This window comes from Pempheris klunzingeri, chromosome 19, assembly GCF_042242105.1.
Source record: "Pempheris klunzingeri isolate RE-2024b chromosome 19, fPemKlu1.hap1, whole genome shotgun sequence".
Lineage (NCBI taxonomy): Eukaryota > Metazoa > Chordata > Actinopteri > Acropomatiformes > Pempheridae > Pempheris > Pempheris klunzingeri.
The window spans coordinates 9,284,545-9,308,147 of record NC_092030.1 but is presented as its reverse complement, the minus strand read 5'-3'; the positions used below and the strand labels follow the sequence as shown (position 1 = coordinate 9,308,147).

The 23,603-nt window shown below is 40.3% G+C and overlaps 1 protein-coding gene across 3 annotated transcripts in view; it reads right to left on the bottom strand.

Annotated features, from left to right (window-relative positions):
• The window catches only part of ythdc2 (YTH domain containing 2), a 36,527-nt gene extending 16,095 nt beyond the window's left edge, over positions 1 to 20,432 (bottom strand). For all 3 annotated transcript variants that reach the window (XM_070850463.1, XM_070850464.1, XM_070850466.1), the window contains exons 1-19: positions 20,271 to 20,432; positions 19,970 to 20,060; positions 19,113 to 19,309; positions 18,228 to 18,430; positions 17,288 to 17,454; positions 12,648 to 12,750; positions 12,137 to 12,293; positions 10,738 to 10,845; positions 10,493 to 10,635; positions 9,429 to 9,564; positions 8,751 to 8,877; positions 8,352 to 8,417; positions 8,031 to 8,209; positions 7,589 to 7,685; positions 6,778 to 6,865; positions 1,462 to 1,542; positions 1,240 to 1,322; positions 954 to 1,059; positions 18 to 137 (exon numbers count right to left, since the gene is read on the bottom strand). In XM_070850463.1, coding sequence (XP_070706564.1) covers positions 18 to 137; positions 954 to 1,059; positions 1,240 to 1,322; positions 1,462 to 1,542; positions 6,778 to 6,865; positions 7,589 to 7,685; positions 8,031 to 8,209; positions 8,352 to 8,417; positions 8,751 to 8,877; positions 9,429 to 9,564; positions 10,493 to 10,635; positions 10,738 to 10,845; positions 12,137 to 12,293; positions 12,648 to 12,750; positions 17,288 to 17,454; positions 18,228 to 18,430; positions 19,113 to 19,309; positions 19,970 to 20,060; positions 20,271 to 20,430 — 2,412 coding nt within the window. In that variant the 5' untranslated portion in view covers positions 20,431 to 20,432. The remainder of the gene's footprint in view (positions 1 to 17; positions 138 to 953; positions 1,060 to 1,239; positions 1,323 to 1,461; positions 1,543 to 6,777; positions 6,866 to 7,588; positions 7,686 to 8,030; positions 8,210 to 8,351; positions 8,418 to 8,750; positions 8,878 to 9,428; positions 9,565 to 10,492; positions 10,636 to 10,737; positions 10,846 to 12,136; positions 12,294 to 12,647; positions 12,751 to 17,287; positions 17,455 to 18,227; positions 18,431 to 19,112; positions 19,310 to 19,969; positions 20,061 to 20,270) is intronic.
• Between the last annotated feature and the right edge of the window lie 3,171 nt (positions 20,433 to 23,603).

Here is a 23,603-nt window from a genome sequence, read left to right as displayed (position 1 = left end):
ATAAAATAAATTGCTACCTTTAGCATCTGCACAGCGTTCCTGATGGCATGTATAGGAGGTGGCTGTGGAGCTCTGGACAAGAAATCAGCAACTGGAGCGGAGGAGGGAGCCAGCAGTTTGGTCTGCAGACACAGTTCCTTAAAAGCACAATATAATATAATGCATTATTACAGGCTATTACTAAGTCTACTGCATTTTTAAAGTAGCACTGTGTCAGCGTTCATCGAGATTTAGTTATTTCTATTAGAATCCTCAAAAAATACTTTGATAGCGATAGAAGCCACTATTCTTTCTCGTCCTGCTGACTTTAAAGCCAGGCAGAGACCGTCGGGACCAGGACATTATGCTGGGGGAGGCTAAAATTCAGTAGTCGCACATGCACTGACATATGATTATACAGAAAACATAGCAACAAGTGCAGTGGCAGCAGATCAAAGTGCTAAAGAACTGGGTGAAGTGGAACATAAATTGAAGGGTGCTGTGATTGATAAATACACTCATCCAATCTCATCACTGCTCTCATAGCTCTGAAATAGCTGAGCCAATAACAATGAGGTTATCACAGCAATAACTCACAAAATCAGACTTGTCTGGAGGGAGATGCAACAAATGTGAACATACAGTATACACGTGCTGGGTTTTAATAACAATTCATTTATACAATGGTGATGCAATGCTGACAATTAGTAAAATTCAAAGCACTCCATTATCTATGATATCAACGATACAGCAATCGTTGCACTGCCAAGAAGTCACTACATAAGCAACACTAAGCAGTCCATTTAGCCATGTTTGTATGTTAATTACTTCAACTCTTGCCTTAAGGAATGTCTGAATTGTATTTTCATTGTATTCAAGTGAAATCATTTAATGTGATCCTGTGTTTAACAAAAAAATAAGAAAGGACTTTGCTTCAAGTGTATGTGTGTATGTGTGTGTCAGTATGCTGCTACCTGCAATGGCATCCGCAGCAGCTGTGGAACCTGGAATTCCAACATATTGCTGAATCTGAGTCGACTGAAGAGATGGAAGCAAATACCTGGTCTGCAGCGGCCTGCTCTGTAGATACATCACACATTCAGAGGGTTGTTTGGATGATTCAAACATCGATTTATATCAATGGGTAAAAACTGGCATTACCAGCAACAGAGGCCTTCACATAGAATATCAGGTGAGATGTAAAATTTAAGATCTTTTGAGGAGAGTAAAAATTCAGATTATGGGCATCATTAATGCTACCTTCCCTTCCTTTGCAGAGCGCTGGCTTTCGAGATCCAGACTGTCTTTAACATGGATACATGACTGAGGGTATCAAAGGATTTCTTCAAAAGGAAAAGAGAAGAAAAATTGTAATGTAGAAAAACATTACATAATTATCAACCACATTTGTAAAATTCTCTCTATTGATAGACCTCATGTTAGTCTTGTATTGTAAATCTGACTCTTCAGCAGTGACTGTACCTCTTTGACCTTTCCTGAATCAATGACAAAGACCACGTCGTTGATGGTAATGCTCGTCTCAGCAATGTTGGTAGAAAGAATCTGAGAAAAAATTATCAGTCATAATTTTGTTTGACTGTTAAATTCCATTTAACAGGAAAATCATACAATTGACTCATGACACAAAAGAGCATCTATAATTTGGCATTAATCTGTTAATTAGGGCTGTGGTGATACGGATTTTTTTAATTTCCCCATGGTTTGGCAATCTGCCAGCAGGGTGCTGGAAAGTGCTGTGATGACATGCTTGGTCTGGCAAGACAGAAAAAAAACAAAACAAAACAAAAAAAAACACGCCGTGTGTGGGTTTTGTTTCTGAAAATAAATTACCACTCTGACTTTGCTTTTTATTATCCATTTGTTCCCATCTCAATTCATTTCAATCATATAAGCCAATCGGTTTTGTAGTCATATGAAACAGTCTTCACTAAAGGTCATCAGCTACATCAAATGTTTCTGAAAGTAGATTAATATGCCTCAGAGTATCAGCATAGAGTGATGGCATGCTATGCACCATGCTGAATTATTTTAAAAGAAATTAAGAGCTTTTCATCTTGACAATTAAATAAGAAACAAGCATCCAAAAGCAGGCAAGCTGCTTGGACCCTGATAATATGGATAATATATATGGCAATATATTTTTTATTGCAAAACTGAACAAACAAACAATGATAAAAAAAAAATGATACTTATGCCATGGTTTGCATGCTATGAACAAAATTCAGTAGTTCAGATTAGATTAGACAATTTAAGAGTTCCCACAGCTTTGGGGTTTGTGCCAGATATAAAGAGTAATTAATTTCTACCTTTTGCAAATAATGTTTTGCTGAATAGTAACGATGGAGAAGTTCGAAACAGACATGCAGAGGTTTGTTTGTGATCAAGCATTTTGAAAATAAAGTCCAAAGTTTTTCCAGTGGACATTTGAGACAAACCCTCTCCAGTAGTAGATAGCATATGGGATGGTGACAATGTCTTTCTGAAAGAGGGATTTCATCCTTTTGTTCCAGTTTGAGGGGCTGGATAAAAAAAATATTTTCCTACTATGGTGTCATTCAAAGTTAAGGGACAAGGGAAAAGAGGTGGTTCAGTGTTACCCTCAAAGAATATCATCACACCTTTAGAGAATTCCATCCATAACAATGGGAAATTGTTTTGAGGTGACAGGGATATTGTAGATAGAAAACCTCAAGAAGTAATTAATGGTTACTTTCCCAATTATTCCAAAAGTGATATTTGTGTGGAGAGATCTTATAAATAAGAGACCAACCTAAAAGCAATTGTTTATGGAAATTAGCTAATATAAGTTGTAATTTTTCAATAATATAGTTAGACCTATGCAAAGGTCAGGGTAGTAATATCTAGGAAGTTAAGGCCACCAGAGTCAATAATATTCATCATTTTTTTGATGTAATGGGTTTAGTTTTTCAACATTTAAAGGAAGTGCAGCATATGTTAACGTGGATATGCCTTGAGCTTTTGTTAACATAGTTATGCCTTTTAAAGTCAGTCTCTTTGCAGCCACAGAATAAATCAATGCATTTTATCAATAAAGGGGCTAAAGTAAAAATTCCATCTAGAATCTTCACTTTTATCTATAACAATACCAAAGTGCCGAGAATGCGGACACAGCTCTCACTTTAGTTATACAGGGACCAAATAGCCTGTAGCAACGGACCCGGTACCCCATACTCCTGCAGTACCCCCCACAGGATTTGCCGAGGGACCCCAACCAGCACCAACGAGCTTCAAGCAGTCAAGCACGTTCTCAATGGCTGTTGGACTCCACCAAGGCTGACCCTTGTCACCGATCCTGTTCGTGATATTCACGGACAGGATCTCAAGGTGCAACTGAGGTGAGTGTCCGGTTTGTAGACCTCAGAATTGCATCTCTGCATTTTGCAGATGATGTGGTTCTGTTGGCTTCCTCAGACCGTGACCTTCAGCATGTGCTGGGGCGGTTTGCAGCTGAGGGATTAGGGTCAGCACGTCTAAGTACGAGGCCATGGGTCTCTGCCGGAAAGCGGTGGATTGCACCCTCTGAGTTGGGAGTGAGTTACTGTCCCAAGTGGGGGAGTTTAAGTATCTGAGGATCTTGTTCACGAGTGAGGGTAAAATGGGGCGCAAGATGGACAGACGAATTGGTGCAGCGTCAGCAGTAATGCCAGTCCGTTGCAGTCAGGATGCCTCCTCGGCGCCTCCCTTTGGAGGTTTTCCAGCCACTTCCCACCGGGAGGAGACCCTGGGGCAGATCCAGAACTCGCTGGAGGAATTATATATCTCATCTGGCCTGATGCCTCGGGATCCCCCAAGAGGAGCTGGACAGCGTTGCTCAGGAGAGGGACGCCTGGAGCGCCCTGCTTGACCTGTTGCCACTGTGACCAGATCCCGGATAAGCGGTAGAATAAAACTTCTTGATAAATAAAAAAAACTGCTTAACATTTTAAATGGTTCCTTAGACCCCCAGCATAGAAAAAAATATAAAAGGCATCAAAGACATGAAAAGATGTCAACTTTATGAAAGCAGAGCTCAAGCTCCACTAACAGTCCTTTAAAAATTTGAAAACTGTTTCTATAGCCAAAATGCAGTTTAGAAAGTTGCTTAGTGAGACCTAATTTACCTGTATATGGTAAATTTTAAACATACTGTAGATGATCAGGTAATGACTGACAGGATGATTTGAATGCCATTCGCAAAGGCATGTGCTCCAATGTAATATGCTGTTTTACCAGCTGTCTCTTCTATCATCAGCCAGAGCAGGCATCTACTTTCCTGGTCAGGTGGGGTGAGATTGTCTGAAAAAAAGTCTTAGGATAAATCTTTCAAGAACTTTTAGCTGCCTTTAATAAAGCACCGCTCAGTGCACAGATAGAACTGCATGCTGGCAGCGTGTGGCTTCACTTTGTGACTGCCTGTAACCACGTCAAATGGGAAAAAGAACTATGAAAGAAAGGTTACAACAGAGTTTATGTCACTAACAGACTGCACTTTCTAGTTCTATTCATATCGTTTTGCATAAGTGGAGCTCGAGAGTTGCGTCTATTGAGCTGCCATCTTGACACTAGCCAGGATTTATCATGTTGTATCATGCATAATTTTAATGTATAACATACTGGATATGGAATTAATCTACAGATGCACCAGTTATAAACGAGGACAAACCTTTCTATGGGCGTCAGTTTTTGAGTCATAACGAAGGTCAAATTGTGGCTTTGTGATGTCAAACTGAAGCAGTTACTGACGACTGATGACTGGTAGCCTACCAGACGGTTAAGAGGACTGAGAAGTCAGTAGTCAACAATGGCACAAAATAGTCAACAAAAGGTTTTTCAAATATTGTGAATTACTGAAACCAAATGAGACCATTCAATGTACAGGCAAACATGTGAACAAAAAACAATAGACTAATCAGTCTGGTATTTTCAATGTATACTTAAAGTGTCAACATGTTTTTTTGGTGATGGTTAAGGTTAGGTATTCTTTAGTTTTTGTTTTATCAGTAACAACCACATAGTTTAGAAAAACATTGCTCTAGTGGGGGCCAGCAAAAGGCCATAAGGTACGGTTGGCGCCACGAGTGTGCCTCCAGTTTTTGGGCCGCACCAAGTAAGACAAAAGAATACATGTACCCGCACACACACATGCACACACAAACAGAGCTTAACGCATGATTCCCTCCAGGATTAGGTATGGCTGATCAGCGATTATTTAAACATCTACAGTGGGGCAAAAAAGTATTTAGTCATCCACCAATTGTGCAAGATGAGAGAGGCCTGTAATTTTCATCATAGGTATACCTCAACTATGAGAGACAAAATGAGGAAAAAAAAAAAAGGGTTCATCTCTATACTTTGTTATATACCCTTTGTTGGCAATGACAGAGGTCAAACATTTTCTGTAAGTCTTCACAAGGTTTTCACACACTGTTGCTGGTATTTTGGCCCATTCCTCCATGCAGATCTCCTCCAGAGCAGTGATGTTTTGGGGCTGTCACTGGGCAACACGGACTTTCAACTCCCTCCAAAGATTTTCTATGGGGTTGAGATCTGGAGACTGGCTAGGCCACTCCAGGACCTTGAAATGCTTCTTACGAAGCCACTCGTTCATTGCCCGGGCGGTGTGTTTGGGATCATTGTCATGCTGAAAGACCCAGCCACGTTTCATCTTCAATGCCCTTGCTGATGGAAGGAGGTTTTCATATATACATGGCCCCATTCATTCTTTCCTTTACACGGATCAGTCGTCCTGGTCCCTTTGCAGAAAAACAGCACCAAAGCATGATGCTTCCACCCCCATGCTTCACAGTAGGTATGGTGTTCTTTGGATGCAACTCAGCATTCTTTCTCCTCCAAACATGACAAACTGAGTTTTTACCAAAAAGTTCTATTTTGGTTTCATCTGACCATATGACATTCTCCCAATCCTCTTCTGGATCATCCAAATGCTCTCTAGCAAACTTCAGACGGGCCTGGACATGTACTGGCTTAAGCAGGGGGACATGTCTGGCACTGCAGGATTTGAGTCCCTGGCGGCGTAGTGTGTTACCGATGGTAGCCTTTGTTACTTTGGTCCCAGCTCTCTGCAGGTCATTCACTAGGTCCCCCCATGTGGTTCTGGGACTTTTGCTCACCGCTCTTGTGATCATTTTGACCCCACTGGGTGAGATCTTGCGTGGAGCCCCAGATCGAGGGAGATTATCAGTGGTCTTGTATGTCTTCCATTTTCTAATAATTGCTCCCACAGTTGATTTCTTCACACCAAGCTGCTTACCTATTGCAGATTCAGTCTTCCCAGCCTGGTGCAGGTCTCCAATTTTGTTTCTGGTGTCCTTTGACAGCTCTTTGGTCTTGGCCATAGTGGAGTTTGGAGTGTGACTCTTTGAGGTTGTGGACAGGTGTCTTTTATACTGATAACGAGTTCAAACAGGTGCCATTAATACAGGTAACAAGTGGAGGACAGAGGAGCCTCTTAAAGAAGAAGTTACAGGTCTGTGAGAGCCAGAAATCTTGCTTGTTTGTGTGTGACCAAATACTTATTTTACCGAGGAATTTACCAATTAATTCATTAAAAATCCTACAATGTGATTTCCTGGATTCTTTCCCTCCATTCTGTCTCTCATAGTTGAAGTGTACCTATGATGAAAATTACAGGCCTCTCTCGTCTTTTTAAGTGGGAGAACTTGCACAATTGGTGGCTGACTAAATACTTTTTTGCCCCACTGTAACAAGTTGTGGTTGTCTTAGTCAAGAGGTGTCTTTATAAATTTGGAGACTCACTATCTTCCTGATACCAGGGGGAGAGGTCTTCATGGCTTTCTTCTGATCCAGAGTCTGCATGTCTGAATGCAGAGTGAACACCTGGTAACTGAAAGAAGACACAATTCTGTCAGAGACACAAAATATGCTACTACGTTACACTATATTCACATTGATAAACTGATGTGTTGGCACAAACTTTGAAATTAAGTAATTTATTGTGTTGTGTAACAACTGCATAATCTTGTAAAGTTTTTTTTTTTTATTGTTCTGCACAACAGTTCTCCCTTCATATAGATATAAAAAGTTGAAGAAGTTTAATCTTTTTGAGTAAAAGTGATCAGTTGCAATTCAAAACACTGTGCACTTGTTTGAATGTCAAACTCTTGCAGTACTGTATATTGGGCCAAAGCGAAGAAAGAAAAAACTCTGCTGAAGCAATGATCCCTCCCACAAAAGTCTATGATAATCGAATCAAGTTATGAAAGAGAATGTGAGTAGAAGCAAGGCAAACTGTCACCAATGAAAGTGTCCGTAGAAACACAGACGTACACATTAACACAAAAAGTGCACGTTATGTGTCCGCTTAGAAGTTATATGTAAAAGTATATAAGTTATATATAAAAGTGTCCATGTTTTGTTTAAGGCAAGATGAATCCAAATCTGAGTCTAAATCTAGAGACAAAAATCTTTTTCAAGAATTCTAAAAAATCCCTTACTTAGCATGACTTTAAATTAGCATAACCTATACCTGAGTTCTCATCATACCAAAAACATAGTGTTATAGATATTGCATGATGTTCAAATCCCTTCAATCCAATATAGATTTCACCTCTCAGAGTGGATGGAGAATCTCTTATCGTCATACAAGATGCGGTCCCTGAGTGTCACTATGTCATCATATCCAGGAAGAAAAATCAGGACAGCACCTGAGGACCAACACATAAATGCTCACATTCTGTGTGTGTGTGTGTGTGTTCACACCAAAAGCAAAACTAAAATTTGCCTCGTCTTACTCATGCAAGTTTGATCGCGCGCTTACTCTCATACTGATGATGATTTTCACATCATTCTCGTTGCTTGGCACAACTTCACATCTATTCGCATCATTGCATTAACTTTGTATGAGATCACACAGTGCATAAAATTCACCTGGCTTTTGGTCTAAATACACAGTACTATTCCTGAAAGAAGCAGTGGTATGTTCAAGCCATGAAACACACTATTCAATAAGCAGCTATGATGTTAAAATCCAGATGACTGCTGAAGCTAACCGTCACTGGTGGTGGAGCAGATGTTGTGCAGAAGATCCATGATGAGGTCCACGTCTACCCACTCATCATCAAAGCTGTGGTGGTACAAGTTGAGCAGCTCCTGCTCATCAGTGCTCAGCTCGGCACTGTCACACTGCACCACAGTGGACTCATCCAGGCTTTTCACCACTCCCAAAGGACTGCACAATAACAGGAGTGTAGGTGCAAGCTGATTAAGAGTCCAATACATTTCTCACGGTATAGGCCTTTTTCAAAAGGTATCAAATTTCAGTTCTCATTACACAGTGATGTTTTGTGCATTGATGGCAACATTACACTCACATGGATGACTTGAGTAGATCCATAGCATCGGTCTGCTGGAAATGTTGGGCAAAGTCAAAGGCAGTCCTGAAATGAGGTGAAGACACAAGCATTCATATGTGCCCTGGAAGAAGGGTGTAGTAGGTATAGGTCTACATGTGGAAAATGCAGTGGCTTGGGTGCAAAGTTTGCAGTTCATACAGCTACAATATCCGTCATATTGTGAAGATGCCTTGAGATAAAAATACCTGCCAACAAAAACATATGCCTCCTTCTTTTCTGTGGACAATGACAGGAAAACTAACAAAAACCCGCAGTTAACCACAGTAAACTCTTTAAATAAATGGAAACTGTAACAAGACTTAATTTAACATAATGGCCTAACATCTGTTTGGTACTATAACATAATGGATGTTCTACCATCCATTTGATGCCTTCTTGCCGATGTCAGCCCCCATGTTGAGTAGCTGCTCCATCTGCGTGACAAACCCTCGACCTGCTGCCACCATCAGAGCTGTGGTCCCCGTCTCACTGTGGCTGTAGTCCACTAGGTAAAAGAATCCAAGTATGAGAAAACATGTACAGCCTTCATGTTTTTAATACATCCATTCATTCTCTACACCTTCTCTTTATTTTAACGATAGCACAGGGTCAAAACTAAGACTAACTGTTCTAGGAGAAGTTTGACATTTTAGGAAATTGACTTGTTGGCAAAGAGTAAGATGTTTCTTGCTGAGAGCTAGAAGACAGATTCAGTAAATCAACAATGTGGTTTTATGGGTACCCCTAACTGTTAGTAGCGACATGGATAAAATCATGTCATTGCAATATATGTAATTTGAATTTCCAATTTCTGGTGAAAGCTTACTGATGGATAAAATAACACAAAGGAGCGTCTAATCCAGTGAATTATATACCTCACAAATACAAGGCACACTATTACATTGATGACAGAAATCATCAGATATACATTATTCACAGGAATTTTGAACACAATAGTACACTGAGCATAATTATAACTATTCTAATGGAATTCAGAATTTGTCTATAATCTAAGTTATTCTAAAAAGATTTAAAGATCAGCCATGAGAGTCATACCGTTGACATTTTCATACAGGATGAGGTTGAAGAGCTGAATGAAAGCATCCTGGTCTTCACTGAGGAAAATGTTGGAAATGCAGGAGTCCATCTCATTCAGCAGCCATGGTTCCAACTGTTCTGTGCCATCCTCACTCTGTGACACAAAATGACACAGTGACTTGGATCTTGGACTAGGATCAGGTTTCACAGGCTGTGTCAGACACTTTCTGAAACGGACAACACGGCACTCACAGCCAAGCCACTTCACACCCTGATTGGACAGGGTGTGAACGTTTCTGTCAAGTTCTTTTTTTTCCATTTTTGACACAACTATGTGTCACTGTTCCTGTGAACCATTAAGTTCAACACTATAAATGTCTTCCAGGAGTGACTGTATGAAAATGTGCGTTGTCATGTCCATACTTTAAAAACATCACGTCTCGTCCTTCGACGACAGTCTGCTTTTCACTCTGCCCTCTAGTGTGACCGTAGACCAGGTATAAACACTTTGGATTTCCAAGGTCTGATAACACTGCATACGCACTGAACCGAAAAGTCCGTTTGAAGCGATGGTTAAACTAACTTTACGACATAGGGAAAGATAAATATAGCTTTACATTAGGGCTTGGGTTTCCTCTTCATTTACTTCACTTCTTGAGGTAAAAAACTATTTGAGACTACATGGGAGCAGCAACATGACAAAATGGAATTTATTCTTGATAAAGTTGTAAAATTGATAAATAAATGACAAATGTGTTAACATTAACATACATGTTTAGGATATGAACGCCCATAGGTATGATTAGAGCACATATCAGCCATGTCAGTGATGTCAAGTGTGCCTTTGTTATGTTTTGGAATAAGGATAAATGCAAAGACCAAAAAAAACACATTTTGAAATGTGCATCATGTTATGACTGAAACGCTTCGAAGATTTCACCTAATGATCATTTGTAACAGCCCTTTAAAGTAATAACTACATGTGTCAGTGGTTAAAAATGCTCCAATTTCCTTGAAGACTCAAACCACTGGAGGGGTGCAGACGTAAAGGCTGGCAAGTGTGTGAGTGTGTGTTGGGGTACCAGCTTGATAAAGGTGTGGCTGTCCAGAGAACTGTTGTCATGGAGGACACCTGGGGCAGGCACAGGGGTCCTCTGTTCTTCCACAACTGAACTGTTCTCCACTGCCTTACACCACTCCATCAGATGTTTCTGCTTCTTCTCCTCTGAGGAAAAGAGGATGTGACACACAGAGGAGATTAAGACGAAGACATTTTTCCGCCCCATTCAGTCTGACTCTAGTCAACTAGTCAATAAAACTTTCATACTTCTCTGTGTCTCTTCCTTGTATTTCCTCATATCCTTGTTATTAAAGCCTGTCAGCCTCAGAATGTCCTCCAGGAAGAGCTCCTTCACTTCAAACTGTCTTCCTTTAACTAAAAACATTTACAACATATTAATAATAAAATTATTAACATCCTCTTCCATGTACACAGATGGCCCTCAGAAATGGGGGGGGCACTTAATTTGCATCGTTTCAGGTAATGATAACTCATCTTTAACTCAGTTGTTCTGGATGTGACACTCTTGCTCTAGTATTTATGTATAACCTATTTGTAGTAATTCATGTGAATGTATTATTAGCAATTCCCTGACAGTGTTCCATCCCTTTTTACCTGTATACTTTTAAAGCACCAGGATGTTGTTGCTGTGTTTACACTTAATTATCCATTATTTTAGCACACTGGTCTACTTAGAAATGCCACCAGTTTGCATGAGTGCTACTATACACGCTCCATGGTCGTTTTAATGGAAAAGAAAATGCTTATGTATGTATGTTTTTTTTGCCTGTAACTCAAAGTTTTCAATGTACCATTTATTTGCCAATGAATATATGAATGTCAAGTATTGTAGGGAACCATGTTGATGGGACATTCTGAGCCTTAATAATGTCAAAGAAATGTGTTGATACTGTAAAGTGAAGAAATCGTGTCACTGCAATTGTTTTTGTTTTTTATATCTATGATTAACATGCTCTGGATTTTAGAACAGGTCCCACCACCCTGCTAGTAAAGAGTTGAGACAGCTTGCAATAAGTAAATGGTAAATGCCTTTCTAGTAATTTCAACCACTCAAAGCTTTTTTACATCACATCCTCATTCACCCATTCACACATCATTCATTCAGGAGGAGTCTAAGACTGTTCTTTCACACACTGAAGCTGCTTCAGGAGCAAGTTGGAGTTCAGTGTCTTGCCCAAGAACACTTCGACATGCTGACTCATAGCCAGGGATCGAACTACCGATTGAGGGATGACCCACTCTACCTCTGAGCCACAGCCGCCAAATAAGTGAGGTAACAGAAAGTGCCTTCCAGCCAGATCTAAATACATGGCACTTGTGGGCATGATGAAAAGCCTCCCGTCATAGCCTCCTTCTAGCTGCATCCCAGTGCACTCATGTGGTTAAGACACAGTATATACGGTATACTGTGATCGCAACGTCACCAGTTCAATCTAACTTATTTTTTTAAATAAAAAAAGAATAACGTTCATCCTTAAGGATAATTGGGGGTGTGGAGCCAATCCGTTCCTAGTTCCTAGTGTTGATCATAAATCATATTTTACAGTACTGTAATTATTTCTTGTAATATGCTGCCTGGTAATTCATATTCACCTGCATATATTATATCTTAATGAATGAAGGGATGGTTAGGGTTAGGACTTACGCTTGATAACAGGGCAGGAGCCAAAATACTGATGGAACAGGTCGATATCCAGAGCTGCACTAGAGAGGATCAGTTTCAGTGTGGGGAGCTTCTGAAGCGCATCCCGCATCTTAGTGAGGAGGAAGTCAGTCAGACCATCACGCTCATGCACCTCATCCTATTAAACACAGCAAGTCACATAAACATGATTCTCAGTAAATCCCAAAAAAGAAGTCTGTGAGGTGATAAAGGTTTGAGCTGAAACACCTTTAAAGAGAAACTTAACACATCCTGAAAATCGTTTTTGCTGACCTCCAGTGGTTTCACTTTTCACCTTGCTGCTGTGATGTACTGTACATGTGTACTTCAGGCCCAATTGTGGTTCCACACCTTTCAACCAGAGAGGGCAGCAAACCACCACTTTTCAGACTGCTGTTATGTTACTCTTAAGAACAATCCCTGAATTTCATTAAGCAGCATTACAGAGTTTTCTGAGACTGCAAGTCCTGTATATTTGTAACCTTGTGCTCACCACAATGACATGTGTGACAGTTGTTAGGCTGGCATCTCCAGCCATCAAAGTTCTGAGGAACACTCCACTGGTGCAGAAGGTCAGCAGTGTCTTGGGGGAGACCCTGGGATTTAAGACAACAGTTAAGAGTCATCTTCATATTAAGCAATATAAGTGTCTTCTGCAACCTCACAAATGTTTGGTAGGAATGTTAATGTGAATGGTAATTTAGAGCATTTATTTACATACCTAGATTAACCCAGATAGATTCTACATATGAATAACTGAACAAATTACCAATATAACTTAATATCAAGGCTACCAATATAATACTTATACACAATAGGCTGCAATTAAGGCAGTGAATACCCTACAGATTCAGGTAAATCAAAGTCCCTCTACCTATTGCCCTGTTACAGTGGAAAACAGGGCCCTATAAAATATCTAGCACAGTTCTATAGTTCACCATGTGTCAAGCCTGACTCTCAATTTCCAGATCATCTATTACACAATTAAAAAAGTGCACTCAGTGCACAAGACAATTTAATTTGTTTTTGTTTTAATGTCTTTTGCAATTTTAGATTCATGCTTTTTTTTCATGTCGTTTTGTGCAGAATTTTGGTGGATCATAACATATTGGGCATGGAATCAATCTGTAGATGCTCTGGTTCAAAATGAGACCACAGTTTTCTATGGATGCAGTTTTTGAGCTACAACAAAAGCAAAATCTAGCCTGAAACAAACTAGGTAAGGCTGGTTTTTAGCCAGCCAATGGCGTCCGGCCCCCTTCTGCCAGTTAAGAGGAGTGGGGTGTATAAAAATAGGTTTTCCAAAACCTGTCGATCACAAGAAATCGTTCAGCATACGGTCATAAATGTGCACAGAAAATTTTAGGCTAACAGGTCCAATATGTTTAAGGTTAGCTGTGGATAGACAGACAGATAGATACACACACACACACACACACACGACCAAACCCATGATCCCCTCCAAAGGGTAAAGGTAAATCTCACACACTAATCAAATGAACAATGAAAATACTAAGAAATATACAGATAATAGCAACTATTTTTCCAGTAATACAAGAGAGATTCTGGGAGAAACTGGTTATACATTCAGCATGCCAGACCCTAAAAACTCCAAACTCCAAACCTTGTGAGATAGACAGGACCAAATAACCGCAGCATACACAGTAGGGCTAACGATAACTGCAATATCAACAGGCCAACAATGGAGGATGTCAAGCCACAACTGCCAAAAGCTTTTCATGGTTGTTTTTCTGGTTCTACTGATGTGCACACTGACGAAAGTGCCATTTCAGCGGCTGCAGAGCCCTTTAATATGGGACTGGCCCCTCCTGTGACAGCTTGCCCTTGGCTATAGCGTCTTGCCGGCTGTAGCCAGTGCAGTGAGACTTGAGGCTCTTTTAGTGAAAGGCTCTGAGTGTAATTATCTCTGCCAAAGTGTTCCCCTGCCCCTTATTTCACCTGTTCATTGCTCGGGTGTGTCTCTGCAGTTGTGATCACCTGCTCCGACAAAGGAGCCTCCATGTTCATATCGTGATCTTACTGCGACCCTTACTGCTTACTCCGCTATTGAGCCACCTAAATCACTGTGGGGGAAATTCCTTTACCATGACAGTCCTTGTATACAGTAGCGTAAATGTCCCTATTAAGCCCACAAATTCACTTTTCATACATATTTAATATACACTGCTCTACTTTAAGTGAGGCAGTGTATATAATGTTTGAAAAAAAATTTGCTAAAGTGAAAGATTGTTTCTCAATTGAAGTGTCAATAATTTCTTTATTCAAATTTAAAACGTTTTTATTGTGTAATTTGTCAAAATGTGTTAGAGGTCTGGCATGGGCTAAAAGGGTACCTGACATACCCTTTAAGGTATTTCAAACAAGCCCAGTTCATGATATGTTGATAATTAGACATATTGAAAAGAGCTTCACACTACAAACTTGTTCTATTAAAATCTCCATTCTATTAGCTCTCAATAGCCATTTTCATTTTGGCTCTATTCCTATCATTTGACATTTGAAACAGGTGTGACCAGCCTTTTTACCTGTGTGTCTTCTTTGGAATGTAGCCTCAAACTATTTATGAACAAAATAAAAACTATAGTGGAAATGACTCTTTAATACTTCAACTTTCAATATGTGTTGTCATTTTGTCTGTATGTTTGTCCTATGGTGTGCTTTTGGCATTTGAAATTTGTGGTCCAGCCAGCTGCTTGAAACTGCAGATATTTATGAAGATTTCTGAAGACCAAGCGACTAAAAGAAAAAGAGTTGGCAGGTTCAAAGGTTAATGTTCTAACGATAGTAAATGAGTCCATTTCTGGATTTAACATTGAACAATAACTTTTTGAATGTTAATCACATTTTCCTAAATTACTTCCTGTCTATTCCATAACTTTTTGTCAGAATGAGAGGTTTCACAGTGTCCCCTCAGTGTACAAACGGCATGCTACTATCATGCATGGGTATGAACTGTAGTTGTTTCGTGTATTAGACATCTCAAACTAAAAATCATGTGAAAAGATTAAAACAATATTGCAAACATTAAGACAGAATATAGACCTATCTAGAATTAACTTGTAAAGGCAATATCACTTACATTTAAATTTGGATAGTAATCATCTGAATTATGGGGTTAGAGAAAATCTCACTGAAACAGTCAAGTGGGCTTAGTGGAGGCAGATGGGAGCATCAGTAGATTTATGGTTAAAAGAATATTTCATTCTATGCACAACATAAAAAAACAATATCTACAAAATATCTACATATTGAGCACTAACATAATATGAAGAGTATAAACTGATTATGAAGTAAATAGCTTACACTCATTTAAATCCACCCGTTTGATATTTTTGTGAGCATTCCCTTTAAGCCACTGTGATTACACTGCGCAAGCATGCAAGGCAACGATTTACAATATATTTCAATAACATTATACTTCTTGCCTTTTCCCCGACTACCTAGCTCTGAATAAGTCACTAGATGAAGCCAACCCTGCATAAATATGATATGGTGCTGTCAAGGCACACTCCACCCACAAATCTATCAAAGAAGAATAATTAATCTGCTCTTACTTTTCCATGGACGTACATTGACACAGGATTAGGCAGAGCACAGTTCTAGTGTGCACATCTGGTTCCACAAGGCTGGAGCATCTTTCTAATGGAATACTCCCACAATAGTAAGCATCAGCGTCTGCTACATCACAGTAGTCGTAGGGCTGCTGCTCTATCATTTCTGAGCCTTGTTCTTTTAAAAACACAATGAATCCACTAATTCTGCATGAATTTTCATGATTTGATACGGAGAGTGAGGTCTGCTTCTCACATAATTGCTAACATTAGCTCACATGCAGTGTGTAGAATATTTTGCTGGACATCATCAATTGCAACGACAATGACGTAAGCAGGGGCTATTGGAAAGCGAGGGAAGGGCTTGGAGGGAAAGTATTACAACATCTGAATGTGAATGTGAAATCAAAGAGTCACGCTCTTGAATAAAGATGGGAAAAAAAGCTACATAGCATTCTCAGAAGTGTTAGGCTGTGTTCGGAATGGCATACTAACATACTGCATACTACCTACTCCGACAGTATGGACTGCATACTGTCTACTAAATGAACCACTAAGTATGCTAATTCCAGCTGACTGTTCACACTAAAGTATGCTCAAGCAATACATCTTTTCTGCAGGGTTCTGAGTAGGTCCTGCTTCATGCTCACTCACCACATTCTGATCATTGACAGACGGGTTGTGGTGGTTGTATTGTATTTATCTTCCCCATTATTGATGTTTTTTTTCAAACAATAAGCGCATCTCCACCTTAAGAGAGTCGCTGTGCACGTTTACACACAGCAGCGTACCTTCATCGATTATCTAAATCTCCAGACACAGACAGGATCAGTCAGGATCTAATGTTGATTTTTGTTCTGTGTTCTTCGGCACATCCAAAAGTTCACACACACACACACACACAGCCCATGTTCATACAATGAGATTGTTTGGACTAAAGCTGCATCCACCTGATTAATCCTGAGTTCCATCAGAGCAGTCTTTATTTCAGAAGCTAAACATTTATTTATACTTCCCCTGTCCTGTCAAGTTTATAACTACAGTTTATAGTTTCGCTGCTTAACTCTCCCACAATATTTGCTGCAGTGACATTATGGCACACATGGAAACATTTAGAATAACTGAATTACAGAGCAGCCACTCTGATCTCTGACATTAAAACAATAAGAGATACAAGAAACAAGAAATCATCTAGGAAGTCCAGGCTGCTCAATTTAATCTAAAAAGGATAAAATAATTCATACTCTAAATTGATTGAAAGAAAATGATTAATCCTGGTGGGTAGCAGTGGATTTATGCGACATAAACTGCACATCACTCCTCGCCTCACTTTACCCCTCAGCAGCCACACTGCGGTCTGCCATTGCACAGTCTGAAGAGTGCATTTTGGGGCAATTGAGTATAAACAAGCGAGCTCATGGCACATAGAAATTCTAGCTAATATCGCATACACAACATCCACAAACTATGCAGTTGAAACACACTCCATACTCAATTTGGTGTCATACTTAGTAGGATTAGTATGTTATATTGCCATTTCAAATAAAGCCTTAGTGTCTACCTGCTCTCTAGTCTGATGTGATAGCCAACAGTCTGGCCCACACTCTCTCCTCTCTCAGCTGCCACTCTCTCAGCCACAGCGATGGCAGCCAGACGTCTGGGCTGCGTGCAGAAGATCCTGCAGGGCTCTTCATTTCTGCTACACTCATCCAGCAGGAACTGTGGGATCTGGACAATACACAGTGGCACTGGATTACCTTTACAGAGTTCATCCATAGGCTGATCTTTACCACACACACACACACACACACACAAAACAGTTGTCCAATATCGGTGGATTTAACCCCTTCAAAAGTGTGATATTTTGTAACACAGAGAAAGATTCAAATGAAACCAACCCCTGCGTATATCCAAGATATTACTTTGCTTTAGTGTCCCAATCTTCCTAAAGAAAATGGTCAAATCAGTGAACGAATTCCAAATTAAACTAATAAATCTCCTTGTCATAAATAGGGGAATCCTGGTTGTCTATTGTCTCATCAATCAATAAATCAATATTTATTTATTTAGCGCCAATTAATCTAGACCAAACTTTAATTAAGAGAGAGACCCAATGATTCAAGAATTCAATATTAAGAATTCAAACAGAACCAGGCTCAGATGTGGGCAGCTTTCTGTCAGGGTATGTGTTGGGTGTGGGGGGTGTTTCCTGACTGTATCTTCACTTTCAACTGTCTAATAAGGACAATAATGCCAAAAAATAAAAAAAGAAAGAAACAACTGCGTGTTAGCAAGTTTATGTTTGCTAATTAGCAGTAAACAAAGTGAGGTGAGGATTCTGGAAAAGTTATTTTTATGCAGACATAAACAGAATATTGAACAAATTGAAATGTTGACGGCACTAGATGATAAGTCATTACAAGTCATTCTGAGGGGATATTGAATGTGTGAGCCAAATTTCATGGTGATCTAGTGTCTGTCAGTCTATTGGATTTACCCACCTGTGTAGTTTTTCCAGAGCCGGTCTCTCCCACTACCAGCACCACTCTGTTTTCTCTAATAAGCTGAGTGATCTCCTCCTGGCGTTCATGCACATGCAGGGAGCGTCGAAAACTGTCCAGTTCTGATGGATTCCTCCTCTGAGGTACCATGGGTATACCGTTGTTTAAGCGCCCACTTGCCTTATTCCTGTCACAGCTGTTGTCTAAGGGACAAGTGGAAGAACATTAGGTGACCCTATACAACACGCTGACTTTCATCTTGAAAGACTTTGCAGAAGAAGTTGCAGCCGATTTGGACTGTTTGGTGTCCTGACATTTCTATTTGCATTGGAATGTGTACATTTTTTTATTTCTGAACACTATGTGTGCGGCACAGTGATGTGGTAGTTAGCACTGTTGCCTCACAGCAAGAAGGTTTCAGGTTCAAACCTGCTGGCCGGCAAAATGCGCTTTGCAGTTTGAACCTGGGACCTGTATGAGTGGAGTTTACATGTTCTTGCTTTCCCATGCTTGTGTGGATTCTCTCCAGGTGCTCTGGCTTCCTCCCACAGTTCATGAATGGATGCATGAGCATGCTTAGATGCATGGATGAGCAGCTTTACACGCTGGTCTTTACAAAGCCTGATCCTGTTAGTACCAGTCTTGGACTTCAAGTTTTTGGTTTCACCAACGAGACTTAAGCCTAGTCTTAACTTTGCCCATTCTTAACAATGCATGTTCATGTTAATGCCCAACAGCCATAATTATTTGGGGCAGTATAGACAGCACACCAGAGGAGGTAGGCACCATTATCAATTTTCCCATTTTCATCTCATAGAGCTACCACACCCACATCAGTGTATCTCACTGCACAGTCTTGATCTACACACAAACACAGAGACTCACCAGGTTCTGCAGCTACAGACAAGCCACTCTTGGTGTTGTGCTGCAGGTCTGTGCGTTCCTTACTGCTGATGGGAAACCTCTGAAGTAGGCTACGAATAAAATATAAGGAATTTTGGGAGAGTGTGAGGGGCATGGTAGGTCGAGGTTTGTCTGAACCATCTTTCTTCCTGATAGTGAGGAAGCGGCTTGATCCTTTCCTGAAAGAAAACGAGAGAATTTTCTTCCATCAATATACTTGTTAAAACTGATTTGGGCTTGTGCTTATCAAGTGCCAAGAACTGTTGCTGACCCCAAAATCTTTCTGAGTGATCTTACTTTTGATCCCATTCTTATTTTCATACTTTTGTCCATAATTCTCTATCAGTTACTATAATATTGTAGTCAAAGTAATGACTTTGAGCTGGTAACAAAGTCTCATTGGGGATAAGTGAGGACAATGTCCTTACTTTTTTTTTTTAAAGGAATTTCTTTTTCTAAAGGAATGCCTTTTTCTGAAAGCTAACATTAAAGGACAGACAGGAAAAAAGGGAGTAAGACTGGGACTGCCATGCATGGATGTTGCAAGAAGAATGTCATTACTGATATGAATGTTGGTTAAAACAATGAAAATCAGTTTAAATGGCAAAAAGAATTACATGACATTACACTTGAGCTGGAATTAAACTTGATGCAAAGGGTTATCTAGTCCTGCCCTAGACAGAAGTACTTACAGCAGCTAAGAACTTCTACTCCATTGTGAGAGTGAGTCTATGCTACTTTATAAATTTCATTTTTAGACCAGTTATATTTTTAGCAAAATTCCTCAAAATGATGATACTCAGGTAATTGGTGAACACAGGCCTGTTTGAGGAACTTACCCTCTGCTCTTAGAAATATAACCCAGGGACTGTGCCATTCGATGAATGAAAGCCCTTTCACTACTGGTCAAGGAGGAGGGAAATTCCATTTCTGTTCCGTCGGGGAAAAGGAACAGTAAATATTAGGACAATCATTAAGACTCGACCACCATACCTTCCTGCTCACATTAGCATGAGTACTGAGCATGACATTGGCGTACCCCCGTCATATCATAACAACAACTAATGCTTTACTAAAGTGGACCAAACGGAACTGTTCTGCTTTTATTTTCTGATATAAACAATAAAAAATAATTTATACCTTTCTGGTCACTGTAGCGAAACCTCTCCAGGGAGAGGTTCACTGCTATCTTGACTGCTTCATCAATGTGAATTTCTTTGAGTCTGTTTGAGATGGAACCATGCAGTGGTGTGTTCCGGCTCTTGGCTGGTGGTCGTGAGCCTGTACCAGCATTCAACATGATGAACTGCAATAAAACAGTGAAACATAATTGAGAGAGCCAAAAATAACAGTAATCTTCTCTCGTCTGATAAATAGAAGAGTGTGCAGAGACAACAGGGACAGATGACCTCATTGCAGTTGTTACCCATCAACGTTCAGCTCACTCAAAGACAACAGCAGCAACAACCTTTCTCAAAGTTGCCCCACCAACTAGTCCAGCCTGGTACATCTGTGTCGTAGGAGTGTTGGATTATGTAGCAATGACTAGTAATGCCATATTTTGATGCCTCTTTTCATAGTGGAACAGTAAGTGTAAATTTATGCCTCAATATATTAAAAGCTTTGCTGGCTAGGAAATGTCCCCTTATGACTATGGGAACAAACTCAGACATGACAAGCCAAAAGTCCATTTTACCTGTCTTGATGCAAGATTAGCAGTTTTCAAAAAGGTTTGTTTTCAGTGTCCTAAAATGCTGTTGGTGTGTTGAGCAAAGTCCAAAACAGAGAAAAAGCTAATTTAATACATTCCTGTGCATGTGTGAAGCAGTCCTTAGAAACCATCAACAGAAGTGCAGAAACGTTTTGTTTGATTCACGACTCCTGAATGTACCCAGAAATCTTAATGGACAAAATAATAGTACGGTTTTGTATGAAAATGCTGGGACTAGGTATCAAAGGCCATCCTTTATCATAACAGACAATATGTGTCCCTACTATCAAGTGGAACATCATAACATTTATTGAACTACAGCATTGAATACTTTGTCAGGTCTTGCTTATGTATTATTTCATCACGTGTCCTAGCTTACATCATTACTCTTCCAGATGTTATATTAACTCATGACAAAGTCGTGTATGAATGCTTGTGTTAAGAGCAGGGTTTGTACGAACCAACAGTCTGGAAGCCTTTAATCATCACATCTAAACTGACAGAATTCCTCTCTACCCACAACAACCAATGCATCTTGTCGCCATCTTTCATCAGCTGTTCATGCTAACTTTGACTGTATGTGTGGATCTAGAGTAAGAGAGCAGAGGACACTAGCAGTGAATGGGTGTTGCGTGCCGAATTCCCCATCGTATAAACGTCAGTCGGCTCTCAGCAGTCCTGCTTCCTTTCTGTGGCTCCTCTCCGAAGCCATTCATTTCTATGTTTCATTAGCCAGCCAGTTGTCATTAATACGACAGCCTGCTAAAGCAATTACAAACTAAACTGTCCCTGGTAGCTGATGAGCAGGTAGCGTAGTTAGTAGCTACTTTCAATGAGCATTCAAACACAGTGTCAAAGGTTAGAGGACACGAATCCGGGACTGACTTAGCTAAGTTAGCTGGCCGTGTGACGTTGCTCGCCAAATGTCCAACCGAGAAGTGAAACGAACGCAGATACTGTGCCTTGATCAGTCAAGAGCTTCGGCAGTGAGCTCTCACGAGCAGGATCCAGTCAGATTAGGGGGACACCGTTGATATTACTTCCGCTGAAATGTTCCGCGTTCGGTCAGTGTTCCGCCCACGGGTGTAAAGAGAACTGGATGCAGCGCTGGAGGCGGAGCTGCGCTCTTTCCTATGAAAGCTGCTCAGCGGCGCTTGAAGCCGAAAAAGTTCCACTTCCCGCGCACAAAAGTACCCGGATCTTTAGCTCTGTTGGGGCCATAGAGCATGCGCATTAGTGTCTCGGGTCTGTCGAGCCGGCTAACTTCCGATTAGCCCTCCGCTAACTTGGTTAGGGATAAATGATTTAATCGCGCGGCTCTTCTATACTTTCGAAATGTAATCGGACAGAATGAATCAAATTTTGATGGCGAAACAAATCATTTCTCGGCGGTTGTGACGCTCAAAACATAACCGCTGGTTTCCAGACGTCTCTCTAACAAGCTATGTCTACAGGGGAAAGGTCACTTTAGGAACTGTGGCATCACGTGACGGACGCCATTGTTGTAATTCCACAGTTTGGCCGGTATGTGAAATGGGCTTCAAAGCCTGGCACACTTCGTTCGCCGGTAATGCTGCTGTTATCAACGAAAGTACATGCGGTCAGACTCCTTCAGGCCAAGACTCACGACAGACCGAGCGTAGATTATTTGTAGTTGCAAACAAGAAGAATAAACAAGAAACTGAGAAATTGCAGCTCTGACTTATTTCCTGTACAAACGTACAATAACGTCAACTGTTCCACAACTTGTCTCCTTGTGGTTCATCAACTGAACGCCTCTGATATTATGAGACAAACACTGATAAGCAGACGGAAAAAGGCAAGAAAAACAGTGACTTACGGTCAATGAATATATATATCAGACAAAATTCAGTTAATGATATGAAATTGATGATCAGTAGTGCGACCTGTTAATTATAGTTAGTTAACCCTTCAGAGTCTGGGGTAAAACGGCGTTTTTTACTACTTTTCATTTTACCTTTGTGTTTCCCATTAAAACTGCTTAGCTTGCCTTTCTTTGTGTCTTTCTTTTCAGCACAACCTCACCTATGTGATTCTACAAGTATTTATTTATTTTGACATAATATATGGACACACTGTATGTAAAAGTGCAAAAGAAACACAAAATCCAAGTAGGAACTAGTTGGATCTTTGGAGGAGCGGGGGTCTGCGCGGACACCTCCTCTCGTTCGTCTTCACGCGCAGCATCCACTTCATCCTCTGAAAGGAGTCTTCCTCAGAATCAGAACGTTCTTCCCCAGATTCAGCATCTTCTAACTCGTAGAAGAGCTGTAGTGCGCGACTTCGGCTCTTCATAAATTTAGTCTTAATAGGCCGATCGACAAAATTCAAACACTTGTAAAAAGTTTGAAGTGTCCGCTTTCCAACAGTCTTTGAATTGAGCACCTGCGTGCTTGTGTCACAGCTTTACGTTTTCAAACGTACGACATGTGACTTTGACGCCGTGTGGCGGTCCTAGACTCCGAAGGGTTAATCATACACCCGACTATAATCCTACTAAATTCTTCTTCTTCCTACTAAATGTACCTAGAAGAACTGATCAGATTCTCATCCTGTTCGCTCACTTTACATGTTGTAAATCAATAAAAATAACTTTTAAAGCATTCTTACTTTACAGCATTTCTTCATGTCTTTTGCACAGGACTGAGCGACAGCATGATTTGATGTGTAATTTGTTAAACCATACTTTAAATAATTTTGATAAACAAGTCTTTAATAAAAAAAGACCCGTTGAACATTGA